The following is a 19,450-nucleotide window of genomic DNA, read 5'->3' as shown; positions in this document are numbered from 1 at the left end:
AGTCCTCTGTAATCTACAAGAATCTGTCCTACAATCATTTTTTCAGATGATTCTTGTCTTCATGTAGTCAGTTTATTCCTGGTATTCTGCATCTGAAATTCTATCTTGTGGTTGCTTTCATTTGTACATATTGAGCGGATGGTCATACTTCTGTGATTTTTGTGAAAATAAATCTTTGACTTAGGTTTCTGATACTTTCTCTTTTGGTTAAAACTTGAAATCCACTCTTCACAAGGATTTTTCCTGAATTTTCCAAATTCTGAATCTTGAAGAAAAATTTTTAAAACAATGATAGGGTTTTTATATTGTTGTTTTTGAACGCATGCCATTTCATTTTTCCAGAGAGCTGTTCTTGTGACATGAGCCCATTTGCTGGCCGGTGGAAAATGCCTAAGCAGAAAAGAGATAGATGAGAGGTAGTAGACCAGTAAAGATTTCTGCCAGACTGGGGCTCTGTGAAATGCCACAGAACTATGGACTGTTCTCTATTTTTTTGCTTGTGGGAAATATAGCAAGTTCTAACCATAAGGTAGAAAGTTCTAGGTTTGAAAATTATATTCTGTGTAGCAGTATTCTCGAAGAAATTTTTATTAGTATAAATTATATCATTCTGATAACACAAAAGATTTAGCTTTACAACGCTGGATACCAATACTCCTCAAGCGCTATAAATTCAGGTGGTCTGAGTTAAACTTTTCTTTGATGGACACTCTTGACATTTGGGAAAATGGGATTCAGATCAAATTCAGAGTCCATTTTTTTCTGTCACCCCTCCCCTGAATTGGTACCTCTGTCTTTGTTTAGTTGCTGAATCTGCAGCCCATAATGTTTCTTCATGAATACAGATAAGCAATTGCCTGTGGAGCTGATGTCAATACGGCTTTCTCATGAATCAGCCACTACAGTACTGCTGGGCAGCTGATTCAACTGTACCCTTTCCCTGGGGCCCAAATGGTCTCTGCTGCCATATGCTTGCTCCACAGCAGCCTCAGGGGCCAATATTTCAGAGTCTGCTTTTGCAACCTGGATTATTGTTGCTGGCATTATAGGCTTCACCCTACCAAACAAAGCAAGCAGATCATCAAAGCTGCAAGATTATACCAGCCGTTTGCTCTTTTCCCAACAGAAAGTTAGAAATGAAAGAATATCTGCTGTAAACAGCCAGGGCCACATTATTATTTATTTATTTATATTTTTATATATTACACCTGAGCATAACCTGAAACTTCCATTGAAATCAACAAGCCTTTCAGTACTTTTTTCCGCTTGAAAATATAGTGTACAATGATCATCCAATCTTACTGGCTTTGCCTAGGGACCTCACAGAATGAATGCTGAGGAAATAGTCAATTGATTAGAGACAAGCAGACTTTCCAAAAGCCCTGAACAAAAGAACAGCTGTTTCCCAAATCTCTCACAAATATCAATTAATATTCCATAGTGAAGGTGGTATCTAAAGGGAGAATAAAAAGTAACGTGAAAAGAAACCATAACTCTTTAAGTTGAATGTAAAATATATTTTACCCTTCTACTGTTGTCTGTGATGTTAGAGACTATATTGTAATCCTAACAAACAGCCACCCAGGGGAATTTATAAAGGAATACCTGCAGGCTCTTTAATGGCACCATTTTATAAGTTGTAGCAAGAACAAACTGCCAGCCTTAAAACTGAAAAAACAGTGCCCTTTCTTATTAGATTCATGTGAGCTAAATCCAAGCAGTAAGTAATATCAGCAAGGATAATTGCTAAAAGATTATCTATATCACTAGATCTAAATATGTATTTCCTATGTAAAACATTTTTTCCTAAAGATCATGTGGAAAAGACAACGTCATAGTTCCTAATACAATTAGTTTATGCACAAAAAATTGTAAAATATGCAGCTTATTACATTTCACAGTCATGCTTCCTACAGTCCTCATTATACAGCTGTAAAATGCTGAAGGTTGCCAGCTTGCTCCATTGTCTGTAGGCTGTACAAAAAACATTTTTCTCCTATGCATAGCAATCACCTTTCATACTTCTACACTTATACATTTGCATACAATATATTTTTCCCATTTGCCTTGTGTGATAAAAGTCCTTAAAATGGCACATGAGTAATCCAAAGACAGAGTTGTCTTACATGTTGTATGGTATTCAGTTGTTCAGAGGTTTTGACTTACACACATGCTGCACATTAATATTTTTAAAACATTTCATTAACTTTTCTAAACCATCTACTCTAAAAATTGTATTAAGATAGATGTAACATTTAGAAGAAACAAACAACTCAGATTCCTCTCCTGATTATGGAGCTAATCCTGACTTTGTTTTCCCCATATGCATGAAAAGATAAATTTTTTCCTGGTGGAAACAGTTTCTTGCATTTCCCTGTGTGGTATTTCTTACTTTGTTGTAGTGGTTATTTCCTGCTGTTGACCAAGCTGCTCCTGTTTGATTCTTTCAGTTCCCTTCTTTAAGCCAGATTGGTGAGGTGTTAAAACTTATGTTTTAGTCTCTCTCTTCTTTTGGGCAGTATCTGCGATTTTCTATAGGTCTGTAATGTACCTAGTTCTCAAATCTCTCTTTTTTTGTGAGTTACATACTAGTGCTTATATATTACTAAAAAAAAAAAAAAAAAAAAAAAGTAAATCAAATAATACTTTGTTACTTGAATATTTTAGATTAGTTTTTAATTTATCGTGAAATATATCAAGTGCAGTTTATTTCAGAAAGTGCATACGTCTATATAAGTGCACATAGGTTTGTATATAGGGAAAACAATGGAAATGAAAAATCCTGCAAGATTTGCACTTGCATGTTGATGTGAGAGCTTACTTGATTGAAGTTCCTGGAAGGTTGGTATGACCTATTTTGAGTACGTATGTATAAGAGAGTAGTCATACAACTCAAATGTAGGCATTTACTTTAGCTGGCTAATGTAATTTGGATTTCTTTCTGGTCAACCAAGAAAGAAAGAGCAGTTCTTTCTTCCTCTGTTGGACAGATACCTTGTTGCTCTAGGTTTCTGCTCTAATTTAGCCAGTTGAGCCTAAACTGAATAGTATGAATAAAGCTCTTTTCCTCCTCCTTTACCTTAATCATCATAAACAAGATCATGACAGCATCACAGTATTTCACTACTTAGAGTCAAATAAATTACAGCCGGGAAAGACAAATTACCCTATTAGTTAATCTTCCTGTCTTTCTAGGGTTTTCCCTTAGAATACATTATCTAGCATCCTGTGCAATAAAGTGAACTCTTCAGTGAGGAGGATTCTGTTATTTCCCTTGGGGAGCTATTCCTCCTTGTACAATTTCTCATTGTAAGGAAGCTTCTGTTGTTGTTTTCCTCTTTGCAGAAGATTAAGTGAATTCTTGTATCTATCTATGTATTTATATGGTTCTCATCACACACATATCAGTATTACACCTGTAAACTACACAAATTTTCCTTCTTATTCCTCCCTCTAGGAGTGGATGTGTACAGGATTCTACTGTAGATAGAACAGAACAGATCCTTGCTTCCTTTCTCTCAAGCATGTCAAGCTTACGTTGCCCGTTTTTTGTTAGTGGACCATTCTGGCCCATAACTCTACTCGTTACCAATGCTCAGGGTGCCTCTTCCTCCTCCATTAAGTTTCCATCACTGCAAGGTGTCCACTGGACACTTGAAAAGCAAACACCTTTCTATTTTTCACATACTTTCTTTTAAGTGTGGGAAGATCTCCTGAAAAACCCACATAAGACCTCTGTCATTTGTTCTCAGAGCAATCCTTAAAACTCTTCCGTGATGCCCATGTCCTGTAGGCACCGTGGGTAAGCTGAGAGCAGGCAGGTCAGGCAGCAGCACCACTGTGTGCTGATGACATTGCTTCCCGGCATGATTTCCAGCCTCTTGCCATCTCCTCGTCTCTCTTCAGTTGTCCCTGTTTGTCTTTCCTGGTACTTGGCTCACAGAATCTTTGGGGAGAGTACTTGCATTGTGAGATCTGATCCATGTATTGGGCCTTTAGGGCTTTGAAATTAAATAGCTGCTAATAATAATATAAGCACATTGAAGGACTGATACAGGAGGAAGGAGTGAAATAACATATGATCTTCAAAAGAGCCCTAAAACACTCATACGACATACCCACATATACGTATGTTTACATAGTCTGTGCTTCAAATATATAACTGCATACACGTCAAGCTATTGAATTTAAAATACTGGTCATAATATTACGTGTGTGTGTATTTTGCATATGTTAACAAGTTCTGAAGTGCATTACACAGGTTTCTATTCCATATACGTTTTGCTTATTTGGCTACTGAAATTTCTAATTCATAGATTTTGTGTTTAAGAAATGTCCTCATGCAGAATATAGGATGATGAAGCTTAAAACTATGTTTTAGTATTTAAAAAAATCAGCCACAGTGAAAAACAAATAAGAATAACTTTCTCCAGCTTTGAGGCAGTAATAATGAGGCAGTAATAATTTACATGTCAAGAAGTTATACAGGTTTTTATGAGATTATTGCAGTTTTATTCAATAAAAAATAGTTACCATGACAACAACTGTCATGCTACCTGTGAGATTATAGCAAAGAAGGACAGTGAAGAAAAGGCTTCATTTTGGAAAGAATGCTTATCTGACCTGCTGAATACAAACAATGCTTTGCTTTGACCACTTCTGACTGCATGGTTGCTATCAGCCAAACTCAAAATCTAGCTAGAGATTTTGAAGCACAGTGATCCTCTTAGAAAAACAAAACAGTTGGTAAATAATGGTAGGTCTTTTTCATGCAAATGTACTCTTAATGCCCTGTCAGATTTGTAATCAGATTTCCTAAATGAAACGGAGATTTCAGCCTGTCAAAATTTGGGAAGGAAAGAAAGAGTGAAGGAGACTAAAATGGACCACAGAAAAGCAAAGAAAACAGAAGTCCTGGGGAAAATGAGAAAACATAGTCCCACAAACTTGCATCATGGTCACATTTTTTATTTTTACCAGCTATTGCAATCTTTCAACAAAATGGTTGCTTCATTGAATATGGATTCATGTAAATTTTTGTCACTGACTATGTGTTACATCCTCTAAACATACAAGTTTGATTTCTTTTCAGTACACACATTTCACTGCCATACCAAAAAATCTTTGCTTTCCTACTCCCTGTGGCAGCATATGCATTTTTCTTTCTGACTAATGTGCAGAATCTGTACCCTGACTTGCACATAAAAACACAGCCAAAACAACAGAAGAGCACTAGCTGAGCACACACATCTTATTTTTATGAAGGCTTTTAATCTTAGTTTGCCAGCAAACACAGGCTTTCTTACCTAACCATATTAAAATACCTTTTTGTTAATTGTGGCTCTGATTGCTAGCCTGTTGCAAAGAGAAACTATGAAATCTGACACTAACAGAGTAAAACAATCAGCAATGGTTAATGGCTAAATCACATTAGAAATATTCATTAATTAAAATCTGTTGAATCTCTTTGCAGTCCATATTTAATCACAGGGTCATTAGCATTGCAAAAGTGTACCTCAGAAGAAAATGCAGAAAGTTTTTAACTGAACATCTTAAAATTTGCCTCATCTGTCTAAAAAATGGGTTTGTTTTACATAAGGCAATATTAAGTGCAAAAGGAGAAAAAAAAAAGAAACAGTGATTATTTTGTTGGACCAGATTATATAAGACTGGCATATTATTGTAATTAGGGCAACAGTGACTTGGACTATAATAGTGGCTTTCTTGTAAAAATGGCACCATTTCAAATTTATAGTCTCTAGCTAAATGAGTTTGTTGTAGCATCGATGAAGAAACAAACACAAGCCAAATGCAGTCAAAATTAAACAGAAACAGAAACCTTAGCTGTTTATTTGTGGGGTTGAACCCAGAACATTATCTTTCAAAGAGCATTTACTACATAAATGCTCTTTCCTGGATTGTTACTGCTTTTTGAATGCTAAATTTTTATCTTTAAAACTTTAAGCATATTATGCATGTAAAAAATATACATGTGGTTTATAACTACAGTGTCTGTAGTGCAGTAAAATCCTACTTAAATATTGATAATCCAAAGCTCTAGTCCAAAGCTTGGAGAGTTCTGCCGCATTATGGAGGTTGCCTAAGTAATAGCTGTGGTGGCTGTGAGTTTCTTTTTTCTGCATTACTTTGCACCCTCAGGATTTTATCAGTTCTCCAGATCTTTTGTTCATGCTTAGCTGAAATGAGTCCTGTCCCTCAGGGGAGTGGCACAGGTTACTATTTCTTCTGGACCCTCAGCATCTTGCAGTGGAACCAGAGCAGCACTGAGGCAGCAACATCCTCTGCAGCTGCAGATGGGACTAAGTTTGCTCCTTTATATATTTATTATTGCCAGTGTGAACATATTGATGTGGCGTGTTTCACACCTGCAGAAGACTTGAGTTATAGCATAAAACAAAAAAATGAAATTAAAGGTGATAAAATTTAAGCTATGTAAAAGCTTAACTATCTAATTTCAGTAGTGGAAGTAATTTCTTTAATTTCTGCTTCATGATTGCTTACATCTTTTATAAACAATTTTCATCAATAAGATTGTTGGGAGCAAATTAGTGAATTTCAGAGACCTCAGAACTGTCTATGATGGTTGGAAATGAAGTGCAGAGGGTGAGACTAGCAGTATAAGAAATTGATTCTAGGAGATGGGAGAGCTCCTATTTTATTTTTCCCTTCCCTTCATTAGTTTTATTAGAAAAGATTATAGTCACACTTCAGGTGACCTGGAAAACAGAAAGAAGGTCGTGCTATTTTTTGCCTCCTTTTGTGTATATAAACAGTGAATGGCAATACTGACTGTTATGTGTGTGTTTTTATGTATGTATAAATTTCAGATAAGCTTGGTGCCGCAGTAAGTGATTAAATTATTTTCTATCACAAGAAAAAAGTCTTGAGAGCAGAGCATCAGGATTGGAAGCAATGCTAGACACTGATTGCCTGTTTTATTAAGGCGTATTCAACTTTAATGTCTAATGAACACTTGGGATAAAGGATGTGTTTATCAAAGAATCAGCATACCCATTTAAATTTTGAAATCTTGAAATAAATATCTCTAAAAGTCTTCAGGAATTCTCTAGTGAAATAAAAAAAGAATAGATGTTATACATCAAATCTTTCTAAACAAGCAATGTAATTATTTCTAAAGTCCTTTGAAATGAGAGCCAGCTAGGCAAATCAAACACAATCTCAAAGAAGTCAACAGTTTCGCTTCTTTATTTTCCTTTGTGTATAGAGAAGATCATGGAAACAAAACAGAGCAGCTACTAGATAAAACACACTAACAAAAATGTTCACTGTTCTGTGAATGAGCCTTATCTTATTCCAGCCTTGTCCCATTGTGTGATGTTCTGCATGAACATCTTCTGCCTTGGTAGGTTACAAAACAAAAATTTCATAATAGCTGCCACTCCCACAGAAACCTAGTACATCACCTGCTGTTTCAGCTTGGATCCAGTTGAAGAGAGCACTGACTTCTACATTCGTATTCAGTATCACATATGGGATGGCATCTAATTTATTGTTCCTTTCTTCAAGTGAGGTGTAACTTGGATTCAGCAGCACAAAGTGTGAGAAGGAAGAGGAGGCTAATTTTATTGGCACATGTAGAAAGGGGGAGTATTTTGGTGGGTGCTATAATTCTTTTCCTTTTGAACATGAGAAACATAATTCAGCCCTTAACCTCTCTCCTACTCTCACCCTCTTTAGGTATTTTCTTTATTGCTAGCCTAATTAATGTCATCGTTATATTTTTTAAGTCATCCAAAAAAAAAAAAAAAAGGTCTCTGCAGAAAGTTTAACAGAACCTACTGAATTTCATTTGATTTTGCTAATTGCATAGTGCTATGTTGCCTAACAATGAAGAAGGCAATTTCTTTAAAATTTTCTACCATTTTTTTTGGACAGAGTATAGATTATAACTCTGACTAGGCAATGGACCCCTCATTGGCAGGTACTGATTTCAGAGACAATAGAAGCTGTCCTGACACTGTCACTGTGGCCACATCAAACCATTGTTATGGCTGCAAGCCAAGAGAAGAAAAAAGAATCCTTTTTGTTATTGCTTTTCCACGCAGTCACTTGTAACTTGACAAGGTTCTTTCAAATGTGATTCTGCAAATCTTAAATGCAACATATTATATTGTATCATTAACCTTGTATTTCATATCCCTTTGATATGATTCCTTTGCAAATGCTCCAAGTCTACAGTAAATGATACAGGTTCTAAAAAGGTTTTTCCTTTACCCAGAAATTCTGTCTGCTGGCATATAACATCGTGAAGGAAAATGTTTTGTTTGTGTTCCACAAATACTGTTGTAGGTTACTATTGTGTATTTTATTTGTTATTGTTATTTTCTTTATTTGTTATTATACCTCACAAATTTCTTCAGAGTTTCAAGTAAATGATTTTTTGTTCCTAATTATTTTTGAGTAAGTTATGCAAATTTATAGGAAGACTGTTAATGTTATATATTCTTTCTATTTAGGCACCTTTGTTACTAAAGTAACAGCTACAGATGCAGATGATCCAGTTTATGGAAATAGTGCCAAGCTGGTTTATAGCATTCTGGAAGGACAGCCTTACTTTTCTATTGAACCACATACAGGTAGGTAACTGAATATGAATCCCTGGGTTATATTTACACTGTGCCTCTTAAATGTTTCATATAATAAACAGGGAACATAAGGAGGTGTCTGTCAGCATTACTGAGTTGTAACACATCTCACATGTATCCCATCAGAGTCTGAACATATGAAAAGACAAAGAAAAATCTGTATTAAAGGTAACGCAAGTAATGGTAACACTAATATTACAGAAGTTACTGAAGCAAAACTGAAGGCAGTGGAAGTGTTGTGTGACTTATAACTGGTTAGGGACTGGAAGACTTAGCCTGAGGAATTTAATGAACATAATGTAATTTTCAATATGAGACTATAGTATTTCCAGTTAAAGAAGGTACAGTTTAGCTTGGGAATTTCAGTGAGTATATTGTGTGTTTTCATTTAAAAAAATGATTTTTTTTTTTCCTGACTGGATGAATCAAGGAAAGAAAGAACATGATACTGAGTTTTGGTATGAACTTTTATTAGTGTGCATTTAGGATGACTTTATTTCTCTGTGGTTTTAAGATCTTGAGCGAGTCATCTGAAAGAAGTGCCAATAAATGCATTTCCTCCTGTTTGCTATACGTATGTCAGACTTAGAGAAAACACATTTATTTGTCTCTGAGAAGTGTTTTTTTAAAGTGATTTGGGATTATTTCTTATGTTCTTTCACCTGTTACTTGATGTAGATTTTAATCACTGTAAGTCAAGCAGCTGTGATCTCATAAGGAGAAGAAAACTATAACTAATTTCATAACATACAAAAAAATCACCTGAATTTATGCAGCCATAAAGGAGTAAATTCCTGTTCTCGTGCTGATTAACAAGATTATGAAGTAAGTGCTAGGAGAATTATTAAAGGATGTTTTTGGTAGATCAAATGTGCAAAGCTTTCTGAACAACAGAAAACTGTTAGACTCTTTAAAGTCTGGAAGCTTGTTAATTCTTTTTAGTGAGATTGCATGGGAAAAATAATTCTCTTTTCCCAGAAATGCCCTGGCTTGCAGGGACTTGACATAAATAGTGTAGATCAATAAATGGGATTCATCTATTACATTATTTTCTTCTGGTTGAAGGAAAACTGTCCTGAGAATAAAAACAATCTCTGGAATGTAATTCAGTACTTGATTTTATGGTGAATGTAAAATACAGTCCTACAAAGAATAACTTTTTTGGTACAGTGAAAAAAACCCGCTTATTTCAAAAATAAGTATGCCAAGGGGGTGTTATCAGTGAAGCCCCTTAGTTTATGCTGACGATTTGTCAAAAGTCACATGGAAATAAAACTCTGAACAGAACTCTGACCATCAGATATAAAAATACATGATTTTGTTTTCTGTTGTATTACACATTATTTTGTGCAGGAACGATTTGTTGTAGCTGTCTGAGTTAGAGGAGGATTAGCTATAGGCTCTTTCTCAGTTTCTGCAAGGGAAGGTTAATGAAGTACTGATAGTGCTCACCTGTTCCCATCAGCTGAGATGGAGTATATTCTCCAGCTACACAGAAGATTTTCCAGTTCTTTCACATGAAATAGCCTGAAAGAAATTATTCCAGACCTAAAAAATTGTTTAATTTGACTCAGGTTTATTGTTTGTATTGCATTCAAATGTTATGCTTAATCCAATGAAATAACCATTCACCACCTAGGAAAGTGATTCCATTATCATGAAAGCCAGAGAAAACTCCAAAGCTTTTTGGTGAACCTGAAAATCATGATTTTTCTCCTGTTTCACTTGCATTAAATTCCCCCTCCTACCTTCATTTCCAGTTATAAATATTACTTTCAGTAGCAGTTCAGTTACCATGAAAATGACGTTAGTTTCTAAAGAGAATTTAATCGTAAAGAATTCAACTGTGGCTTTGCCACAGTCCCTGGGTAAGTGGCTTCATATTATGGAGCTGCTTCTGAATGAATGAATGGTTTCTGATTCCCTATTTTTCTAGATCTATGTAGGGCATCGATTACGTTCTTCTCTAAATCATTACAACTGAACGAGTTTATGTACTGAGGCCATCCTTTCTGTCTTTGCCATCTATATGTAATGGTCTTCATCTGCAGTATAACTACAGTGCTACTCCTACAGCTAGCCAAAGGATAGTTAGTTAAATCTGGAGAGTATGTGGCTGTCTCTATGGTATTCAAAGGGTTTATACATTGTTTGTAGTGCTTAATGTTTTAAAATGTGCAAAATTTGTGATGTCTTCATTCACTTAGAGAAAAAGGAATCTACTAGCAATATTAAGTGTCAAAATATAGAGAGCCCTCCAGCTGTCTATGTATGTTATCTAGAATATATAAGCAACAAACATACATAAAAATCTAGTCATTAAGCAAACCAGATGCAGGTATTCCTGTAGACACTGCAGCCATATACTGTGCATGGTGAAAAAGACACCTCTAAAAGGCGGCAGTCTTTTGTGGTTCTTCTTCTGAGGAGAAGTATTGATTTCAGAAAAACATAAGTACGCAGCACATTTCTTGGTAATACAAAAATTTCAGAGCAAGGGTATGATAATGTTTATTACATAGCAGAGAGAGTTTTATGGTTTGTTACAAGCAGTCACAAAATGACGATAGTATTATGCTAGGATAGCTACAATTTTGCAGTAGCTTGTGGCACTGAATATTTCACCTTTTAGAGGTAGCGGTGCATAAAAAATGCACGCTAGTTTAGCCTCTCTGTAATTTGGACAGTATTGCTGTTACCATAGGCATATAGAGTAGAAGGTGCATTTTAACAAAAAAAGAAAATTTCCAAAGCAAACAGAAAGTACTTAAATGTTTGATTGTTTCTTTACATTTATCCAGTGTATTTTTTCTTGTAGAAGCTTATCCAGGAATACCCATTACACATCTGTTTGTAGTACACAGGAACCCAGTTAAAATTTCCATGGGGGAGGATTTTTGGTACTATGGTGAAAGTGTAGAAATTGGAGCAGAAGAATTAGGTAGATTAGTATCTTGTCCAAAACAAAACAAACCTGAAGGTGACCCTCCAAGCATGTTAGCTGTTTTTTTTGTTTGTTTGTTTTGTTTTTGTTTGTTTGTTTTTGTTTTTGTATGCTTGTCTCTAGTTACATTTTCACTGGGCTTACTTTTTATTAGCAGCTTTGGTAAGTGGAAAATATTTCCAATATATTTGAAACAGAATTGATTCTGATCACAGATACTGTGTCTAGAATTGTGTCTTCCCCAGAATGGAATCATTATGTTAAGAAACAGACTATGTTAACATGATCTACTGAAGAATGTAAATATTTTCCTTCATTCAGGGGAGTGTTTCAAGTGTTGAAGCATAGCTACTTAGAGCTTATCAATTATTTTTCTAGGTGACTGGCCTTTTATTAGATTTGTGTAGTAGAAATCAAGACTATATTTAGATCTTGTGCAGCTACCAAATTTCCTACCAAAGCAGCCAGAGATGCTGCCTATAATTTTGTTCATTTGCTGACTCAGAGTAAAGATTGTCTTATGTCACTGCTTTGTTTCAATGGTACAGTGAGAACTCACTGTCAGGAATAATCCGAATCGTGCCTTCCGTAGTACTCTGAGCATCATCAAAACAAGGGAACAGAGGTGTAAGATGCCTGTGGTGTCCTTCATGCCTGTGGTAGAAAGGGCTGTTACACTTGAGGCCAAATCCAAGGAAGCAGTTTCTTACTCTTCTGCTTTTTATTTCTTACTAACTTGATGTTAACTAGGTGTAATCATTACTGGAATTACACTCTTGGTTGAAACTGACATTACTCTCGACCTCCTTATTGAAACAATTCTATAATACTGGGTGCACAGGAAAAAGTTCTGCTAAGTGACCCATAAAACAATAGTTTTCCATTACCTTAGATGAAAAATACATATACTACTGCAGTTCTAGTTTGCAAATTCTTCAATATGAGTTATAGACACATGAAAGAAGGTAATTCAGAAGTTATTTTTCATTCAGTCCTCTGAATACGGCTTAGGGTAAATGCTTTTTTGATGGCATGCTCTGTTCTGAATATTTTTTCCCTTTTCATAGGTGAATTTTAATATGACCATACGTTCATTGGATAGACAGCAACATAAATAATACATTACAAAGATAACAGAATCAGATTTTCTATGAAAGGCTAAACTTACTGTGTGATGGCATCAGATTAGTAACAGAACTCGCAATGTTCAGTATAGTCCATAACTCATTATATTTGAGTAACTGATGTCAGATTTGCTAAAACTGACATCATAATTTGTGTCATTTATAGCATTATACAAGTTGTATATATTGTCCCGTAATCCAAATACTGACAGTCAAAATGGTGAGGGAGGGGCTTCCTTAAGACTGCTAGAAGCAGCTAAAGTACACTTCTCACTTCTAAGCTTTTTTGAAGATATTAAATCATGACTGTCAGCTTTAAAATAAGATTATCATAATGGAATATAACACGAAGTGACACGGTGTTCTACAATATAGGAATGGCAAAGAAAATACATTTTCAGCTGCGTCTCATTTATTTACATTTCACATGAACTTACTTAAGTACTGTCACTCCTACACACACCTGAAATATATGAACAAGGCGAATTATACCAAATGCCCTACTGCACTGGAAAATGCATTGCATTACTCAAGCATAAACCCTTGCAATATATGAAAAAGAACAGCTTTTAAATGCTGCCATGTTGGTTATGGTCACTTGGTACAATGGCCAAATTTCAAGTCAGTAAAGCTGAGATGAAAACAGAAGAATAAGGAGGAGTAGAAAACTAAAGTCTCTCCTAACAGCCTGTGGATATTTCTTCGGAGAGTGAATATTTGATTCATTTTCAATGCCTATGTTTAACTTCCTGGTGAAAGTCCACATGCTGTAACCAACAGAGCTTTTAATGATTCAGTATGTGGCACTCTCTGGAACATAGTGTTGAACCTGAGACACTGTGTGGCTCTGAAATTCAGAACATGAAAGAGTAGACCTGAGAGGAGTGAGAATGGCGTTCAGCTGAAGTTAGGTCTGAATCTTCTATTTTTATTTACAGTCTTTATTGCCTTCCTCCCTCTAGACCTTAAAATACAGAATAAAAATCAGTAAGGTAATGAGGGTAAGTGACAGCAACTATTGAGTTACAAACATTTTTGTGATGATATACACTCACTCTTCTACCAAGTTGTTAAAGTCCAGTTTATTAGTAATGCTGGGCAACAATAATAGCACAAACTGCCCCCAGAATACTGTATGTAATACTGGTGAGACACATCGTCATAAAAAAAGACTACTGAGACACTAAAGAAAGTTCAAAGCAGTGTAACTAAGGTGAGAGAGACTGAAGAATATGACTTAGAATGAAAGATTGATTGAACTTAATTTGTATAAACTGGATAAGAGGTGATTAAAGGAGGATATGAAATCACTGTACAAATATTTGAAAGGTGTTAATAAGAGGGAGGCACAGGGACTGTTTCTGTAATTACTCATGATAAAATGACAAGGTAGCATTTTCAAATGAGAGAGAGATGGGAAAACAGTTTTGATACAGGAAATAACTTTCAACTGCAAGGGAAAGTAATGAGCTTCTAAGAACAGAACTAACTCATGTTCAACAGACCCTTTCTAAATAGTTCAGTTTCTGAATAGTTTAGATTTAAACCCTGGTGGGATTGGCGTAGAGAAGGAACCTGTTCAACATTAGTCACAGCCTGGATTGAACTACAGCTTTCTAACTCATTTTATTAACCAGTGCTGCTGTGATATTCCTGCTAATTACTACAGATTCAGTTACAGTTAACTTATCTTTGAAACTGAAATAATTGTAAGAGGCATGAACCGGGATAGATAGATGTTGTTCTGTTGTTCTGTCTTAGCAAATAAGGTGTATGAACTCATTTCCCAGGCAAGAAGGCAGGTGTGTGCAGTAGCAGACAGAAATTAGGTTTGTAGCCCTAATAGCAGTATCATTCCCAGCGTAGCAGAATCAGCTCCAGCACATACTGAATTTCTGGAGTTTGTGCTCAGTCACTAGCATTTGGTTACAGCACCTTCAGCTCGGTCTGTACAGTCCCTGATGTGCTTAGGTGCAATGCTGAAAATAGAGTATATTTTCAAACTAGTATGAACCTTTTTTTTTGCCGTTGTGTACTAAGTATACTGTACAACCTTAGGGGTTGTGGTAAGGTGTTTGTACAGAGAATCATTGGTGATTCTGAGTTGTCTTGGTGACAGCCCATTAGGAGAGAGTGTTGTACTGACAAACCACTAGTGCAGCAGACCCGAGGGTCAGTTCTTGCTGTTTGCTTAGAAGTATAAAGTCCAACCATTATGGATAAGGTATGTAGGGTTGGGTCCTGCAGCAGTGGCAAAAGCTGCGTTTTCTGATTAATAAAGAAAGTATAAAATCATTGCGGAGGGGTTTGAAAGCAGTTATGACAATCTGTAGTTGGTAAAGAAGATTCACTTAAGATCAAGACAGACTGGCATTTGAAAAAAAAGTGATTTCTGTTTCTAGAGTTTATCTAGTAATAGTAGTATTAACAAAAAAGCTGATACCACATTTATTTCTTGCATTTCAGAGCAATACCTCCATCATTTTAGAAAGCTAGTGAGATAGAGCAACAACTTTTCTCATGCTGAGTAGAAGAACTGGGGATACATATCTAAATAATGTTGTGCTTCCAGAGACTGAATTAGAAGAGAGGAATTTGAGCTACACAGCTAGATTTGGAAAATATCTGAAAAAGAGTCCAAAGCTACTTTTTCTGAAGTGTTTAGTAGAATTATAAGTATTGTAGGATCATGACAAATAAAATCATAAGGAAACAGGTTCATAAATGCAGTGCAAAATGTTTGTTTACTGCAGTCATTCTCAGCTGGTGAGAGGGTGACCCTTTCACATTCCAGTGAAAACTTGTTCCCAGAGAAAAAGGAATGGCTGGTAAGTCTTTAGTATGAGATGAAAGGATTTTTTTCCTTACTGTAAAACCCAGATACAAGTTCATCTGAATTGAAATGGTAGTATTATAATAGGTGTTATCTGATCATGATATTCTTCAAGAAAAATATATCTAGTGAAAGACAGGTAATGTTCATTTATGCACAAAGGCAAGCTTGCAAGGTCTACTTCAAAATGAAAGCAAGAACTGAAAAACCATGTAAATGGAAGTAAATGGGCTGAAAAAGTAGATATAATAGATTGTAGGTTACACAAGAAACTATAGAGATTTAACAGAACAATATTCGACCTTCATCTTTTTGTTTAACAGAGAGGCAGATAGTGCCGTCTTCCCCATACAATTTTAAAAAATAAACATGGTAATAAAATATGCACACTGTTAGCTTCTCTCTTAAAAATAAAAAATGGCATAGAATCACTCCACATGTAATTATATAACACAGCATTCATTTCCTTACCTAGACATTATTTTTACTGTGGCTAATGGCTTTGATTTGAAATATGTCTACATCTGAATGTAGTTCAGATACTTTTGTAATTGTTAATTTTTCTATAAAGTTAGCCAACGTAGATAGAGACTACAGCTATTTTTCTTGTCTTGCTAGAATAAAAGTCCTAGAGGCATTAAAACTTAGTAAGGAATGGGAATAATTTTTATTAAAAAGATTATGATTTATATGAAGGGTAAATTGAATTTAAAAATAGTGGAACAGTATGTCTGTATGACATCCTCAAAGGACTAGAATTTCTTTAATTTTCAAGAAAGTTAGTAGTGATCTATTCATTTTTAAGGAATTATGGTGCGGGTTTTCCAGAGGTCTCCAAGTGAACATTTTTTATGGGCTGCTAAAACATCACTGAAGTCACTGTGCTTCATGGGAGTACAAAGAATACATCTCGCAGCTCTCTGAAGAAATTACAAGATTGATTTTGCAGTAGTTCGGGTCCTAAATGGCTGTTATATTTAATAAAAATCTCCACCAAGATTTTAGCGTGGAAGGAAGATCAAAGCAATTACTTAGCTCTTCCAAAATGAAGAAGGGAAAGTTCCAAAGCATGCTCGTTGAAATAGCAGGAAGTCTTCATCAAAACATGTGAGATGAATGAGATTCTTAAGAAAAGCTTTTCAGGTTCAGATTCCAATTTTGCATAGTGCTTGCTTGGGTTTGGTCCATGTTCTCAATTATTACAACGTGTACTGTTACAGTGTTACCATAAAGAGATCCTTAAAAAAAGGAAGGTGAAAAATGGAAAACAGATCCTTATTTTTTATTGCTTCTCTTCTTCCTCTTCATCAGCTATAGCCTTTGTAACATTGCTTCTTTTCCCCTGATCTTTTTCAGTTTGAGATAGTGTATATTCTTCCAAATAGGTTTTTGAAAGTAGTCCACGGGGGTGCATTTTAACCGATTCAAGTTGTGAGGCAGATTGTGTGAATTGCTCACTGTGTGCATTTAGGACCACTGTAAAAGTAAATCCCATTCTGCAGCTGTTTTATTTGCTATTGAGCAGTGTGACACCAATAGCTGTTTAGGAAAAGCAACTCAGCCAAAAAAGAATAAATAAATAAATAAAAGGAACTTCCTTGGGGATGTTCTCATTCTTTGAAGAAATAGGTTACTTCCTGATTTCTTTACGTTGCAGCCCACTTCCTTAGGTTTCCAGCTTTAGTCAGAGGATTTGTAGCCAAATTATGATGCAGGTTTCTTTCCAGTGCTTGAACTACATGTCCATCAAAAGTTTTCACAGGCCTAAGGTCTGGAAAGTATTTTAGAATACACAGAGAAGTTTTAGGCAATATGGAGAGGGACCTCAAGCAGTATGCAGTAAGCAACCCTACCTTCAAAAAAGATGAGATCTACCCCTTCTCATTCTCAACAAATATTTGAATAATAGGTTCCCACAGACTTTTAGTGATGGAAATATTATAAATTCTAGAAGCAGCCTTCTCTAACTGTACTTACTTAACATTCTCTGGTAGAAAGCATTCACCTAATGTTTAACTGAAATCTCTTGTGCTGCAACTGAAACCCATTTTGTCATTTACATCGTAGGTCCATCATTTCTTCTCTTACTCTCGTTGGGAAAGGAGAGTAGCTCCCAGTACGTTTTGCATATTTGGCTGCAGACTCTTTGCTCATAGTTCCCTAACCTACTCGAACCAGATTTTTTCTCAGACTTTCTGCTATTTTACTCATTGCTTTGGACATTCCTCATCAGTTTGAATACAGAAGAGGAATACCCAAAATCAAACACACTGTTCCAGCAGTGTGTGGGGACTGAAGGGATAACTTCACCATTCTTGCATACAATATACTAGCTAAAATATCATCAGAAAATGCTTGAACATTTTTAACAGCAAAATGCTGTTGACTCATATTCAACTCTTTTGACTCCACATTTTTTTATCTCATGAGTCACCTGCTCTATTGTAATTGTGAAGTTAACTGTTTCACCCACACAAAATACTTTTTATTTGCCAAACGGAGTTGCATCCTGCTTTTTTAGACTATCCAATCCGTCAAAATTGTTTTGAACTGTAATTCTGTTCTTCTAGTATTTGCAGTTACTCCCAACTTTGTGTCACCTGAAAGGCTTGATAAGTTTTTCCTGTCTTCCGTCATTCAGAAAATACTGAATGATGCTAGAAGCAGAACAAACCCTATGAACAACTTTATCCATCCACCCACTTTGACAGTAAGCCACTGATAACTTTTCTGAATACAATTTTCCAACAAGCGTCTACCTGCCTTACATTAGTCTTTGGTAATTCTCATCTCTTGCTTTTAAACTACACTCCTGTTTGGCGCATATCATTTTCATCCATCATAACATGCTGAAACTGAGTTTGTTTTTATTCTCAATTTATTTCTGGCTTGAATTGAAGTAGAACGGGTTGAATTAATGTGCTGTATGCCTATTACTATTTGGTGAGCTTATTATTTATTTATTTTTTTTATAATTTGGTGATCTGAAATTTTCTAAAAGTAGATTGAAAATTTCAGTATTTCTTGTGAGCACAACTGGAGAACTGGTGAATAAAGAAATAAATAAAACAAATGGTTATCTTTGAAATCCTCTGTGCATAACTCTCTTTGCCTTTTGTCTTGATCACATTAATTTTTTAGGAAAGGATGGAGCCTTTTTGTGTTTGTTAGTTTCTCATAAGAGTTTCTCATAAGAGATACTTAAGCTATTTTTTTTTTAGCTGATTTCAGTCCTCTAGATAGTGAACACAGAAATACAGGTGGTAACAACCCACATAATTCTGAAATATTCAATATTTAAAAACATTCAGCTCCAGTTATAGTAATTAAAAGAGTACATTTCTTTTTTACATTTTCATTTTGTTTGAAATTGAAACTTGAATTTATCTTTGCCTCTTAGCCTCTAGTAAATGGTTTATGGTTGAGACAGTAGATAGGAATATTGAAATAACAGATTGTGTTAGTGTCATCACCCAGAGATACCCCAAAATTTTATACCTTAAAGGTCAGAAACTGTAATTCTTTTGTAGACACTTATTAAGATATTTTAGTTTTTCTTTTATATTTCAAACTGTAGCCAAGGGATAGAGTGTATCATGCATTAATAGACAAATTAAAATACACGCCTCAGAAAAATAGCACTTTATTGAATTAGTTAACTTTTCTTAGAGTAAAATGCAGAATACTAAATGTGGCTGTTTTTTTTTTTTTTTTTTACAAGTCTAGGCCTGATTTAACTGTGTAAATTACTTTTTTTTTTTTTTAATTTAATTAAAAATAAAATAACAGTGGAAACTGTTTGCCTAAAAATAATAATGGAGAAAAAGTTATGGTAGGCTTAATACAAAAGCTGTTGAAATAATATTTCAGTGACACCTTGATCAGGTCTATGAATGAAAAAATGTAATACTCTACATTAACA

General features: G+C 35.2%; 1 protein-coding gene across 3 annotated transcripts in view; it reads left to right on the top strand.

Moving 5' to 3' along the window:
- Nucleotides 1–19,450, top strand: part of CDH8 (cadherin 8) — a 148,884-nt gene that overhangs the window by 60,979 nt on the left and 68,455 nt on the right. For all 3 annotated transcript variants that reach the window (XM_048068930.2, XM_048068929.2, XM_048068931.2), the window contains one exon: nt 8,499–8,618. In XM_048068930.2, the coding sequence (XP_047924887.1) occupies nt 8,499–8,618 (120 nt within the window). The remainder of the gene's footprint in view (nt 1–8,498; nt 8,619–19,450) is intronic.

Source organism: Anser cygnoides, chromosome 12 (assembly GCF_040182565.1).
Source record: "Anser cygnoides isolate HZ-2024a breed goose chromosome 12, Taihu_goose_T2T_genome, whole genome shotgun sequence".
In the NCBI taxonomy this organism is placed as follows: domain Eukaryota; kingdom Metazoa; phylum Chordata; class Aves; order Anseriformes; family Anatidae; genus Anser; species Anser cygnoides.
The sequence above is the reverse complement of the archived record's forward strand: the minus strand, read 5'-3'. Positions and strand labels throughout refer to the sequence as shown.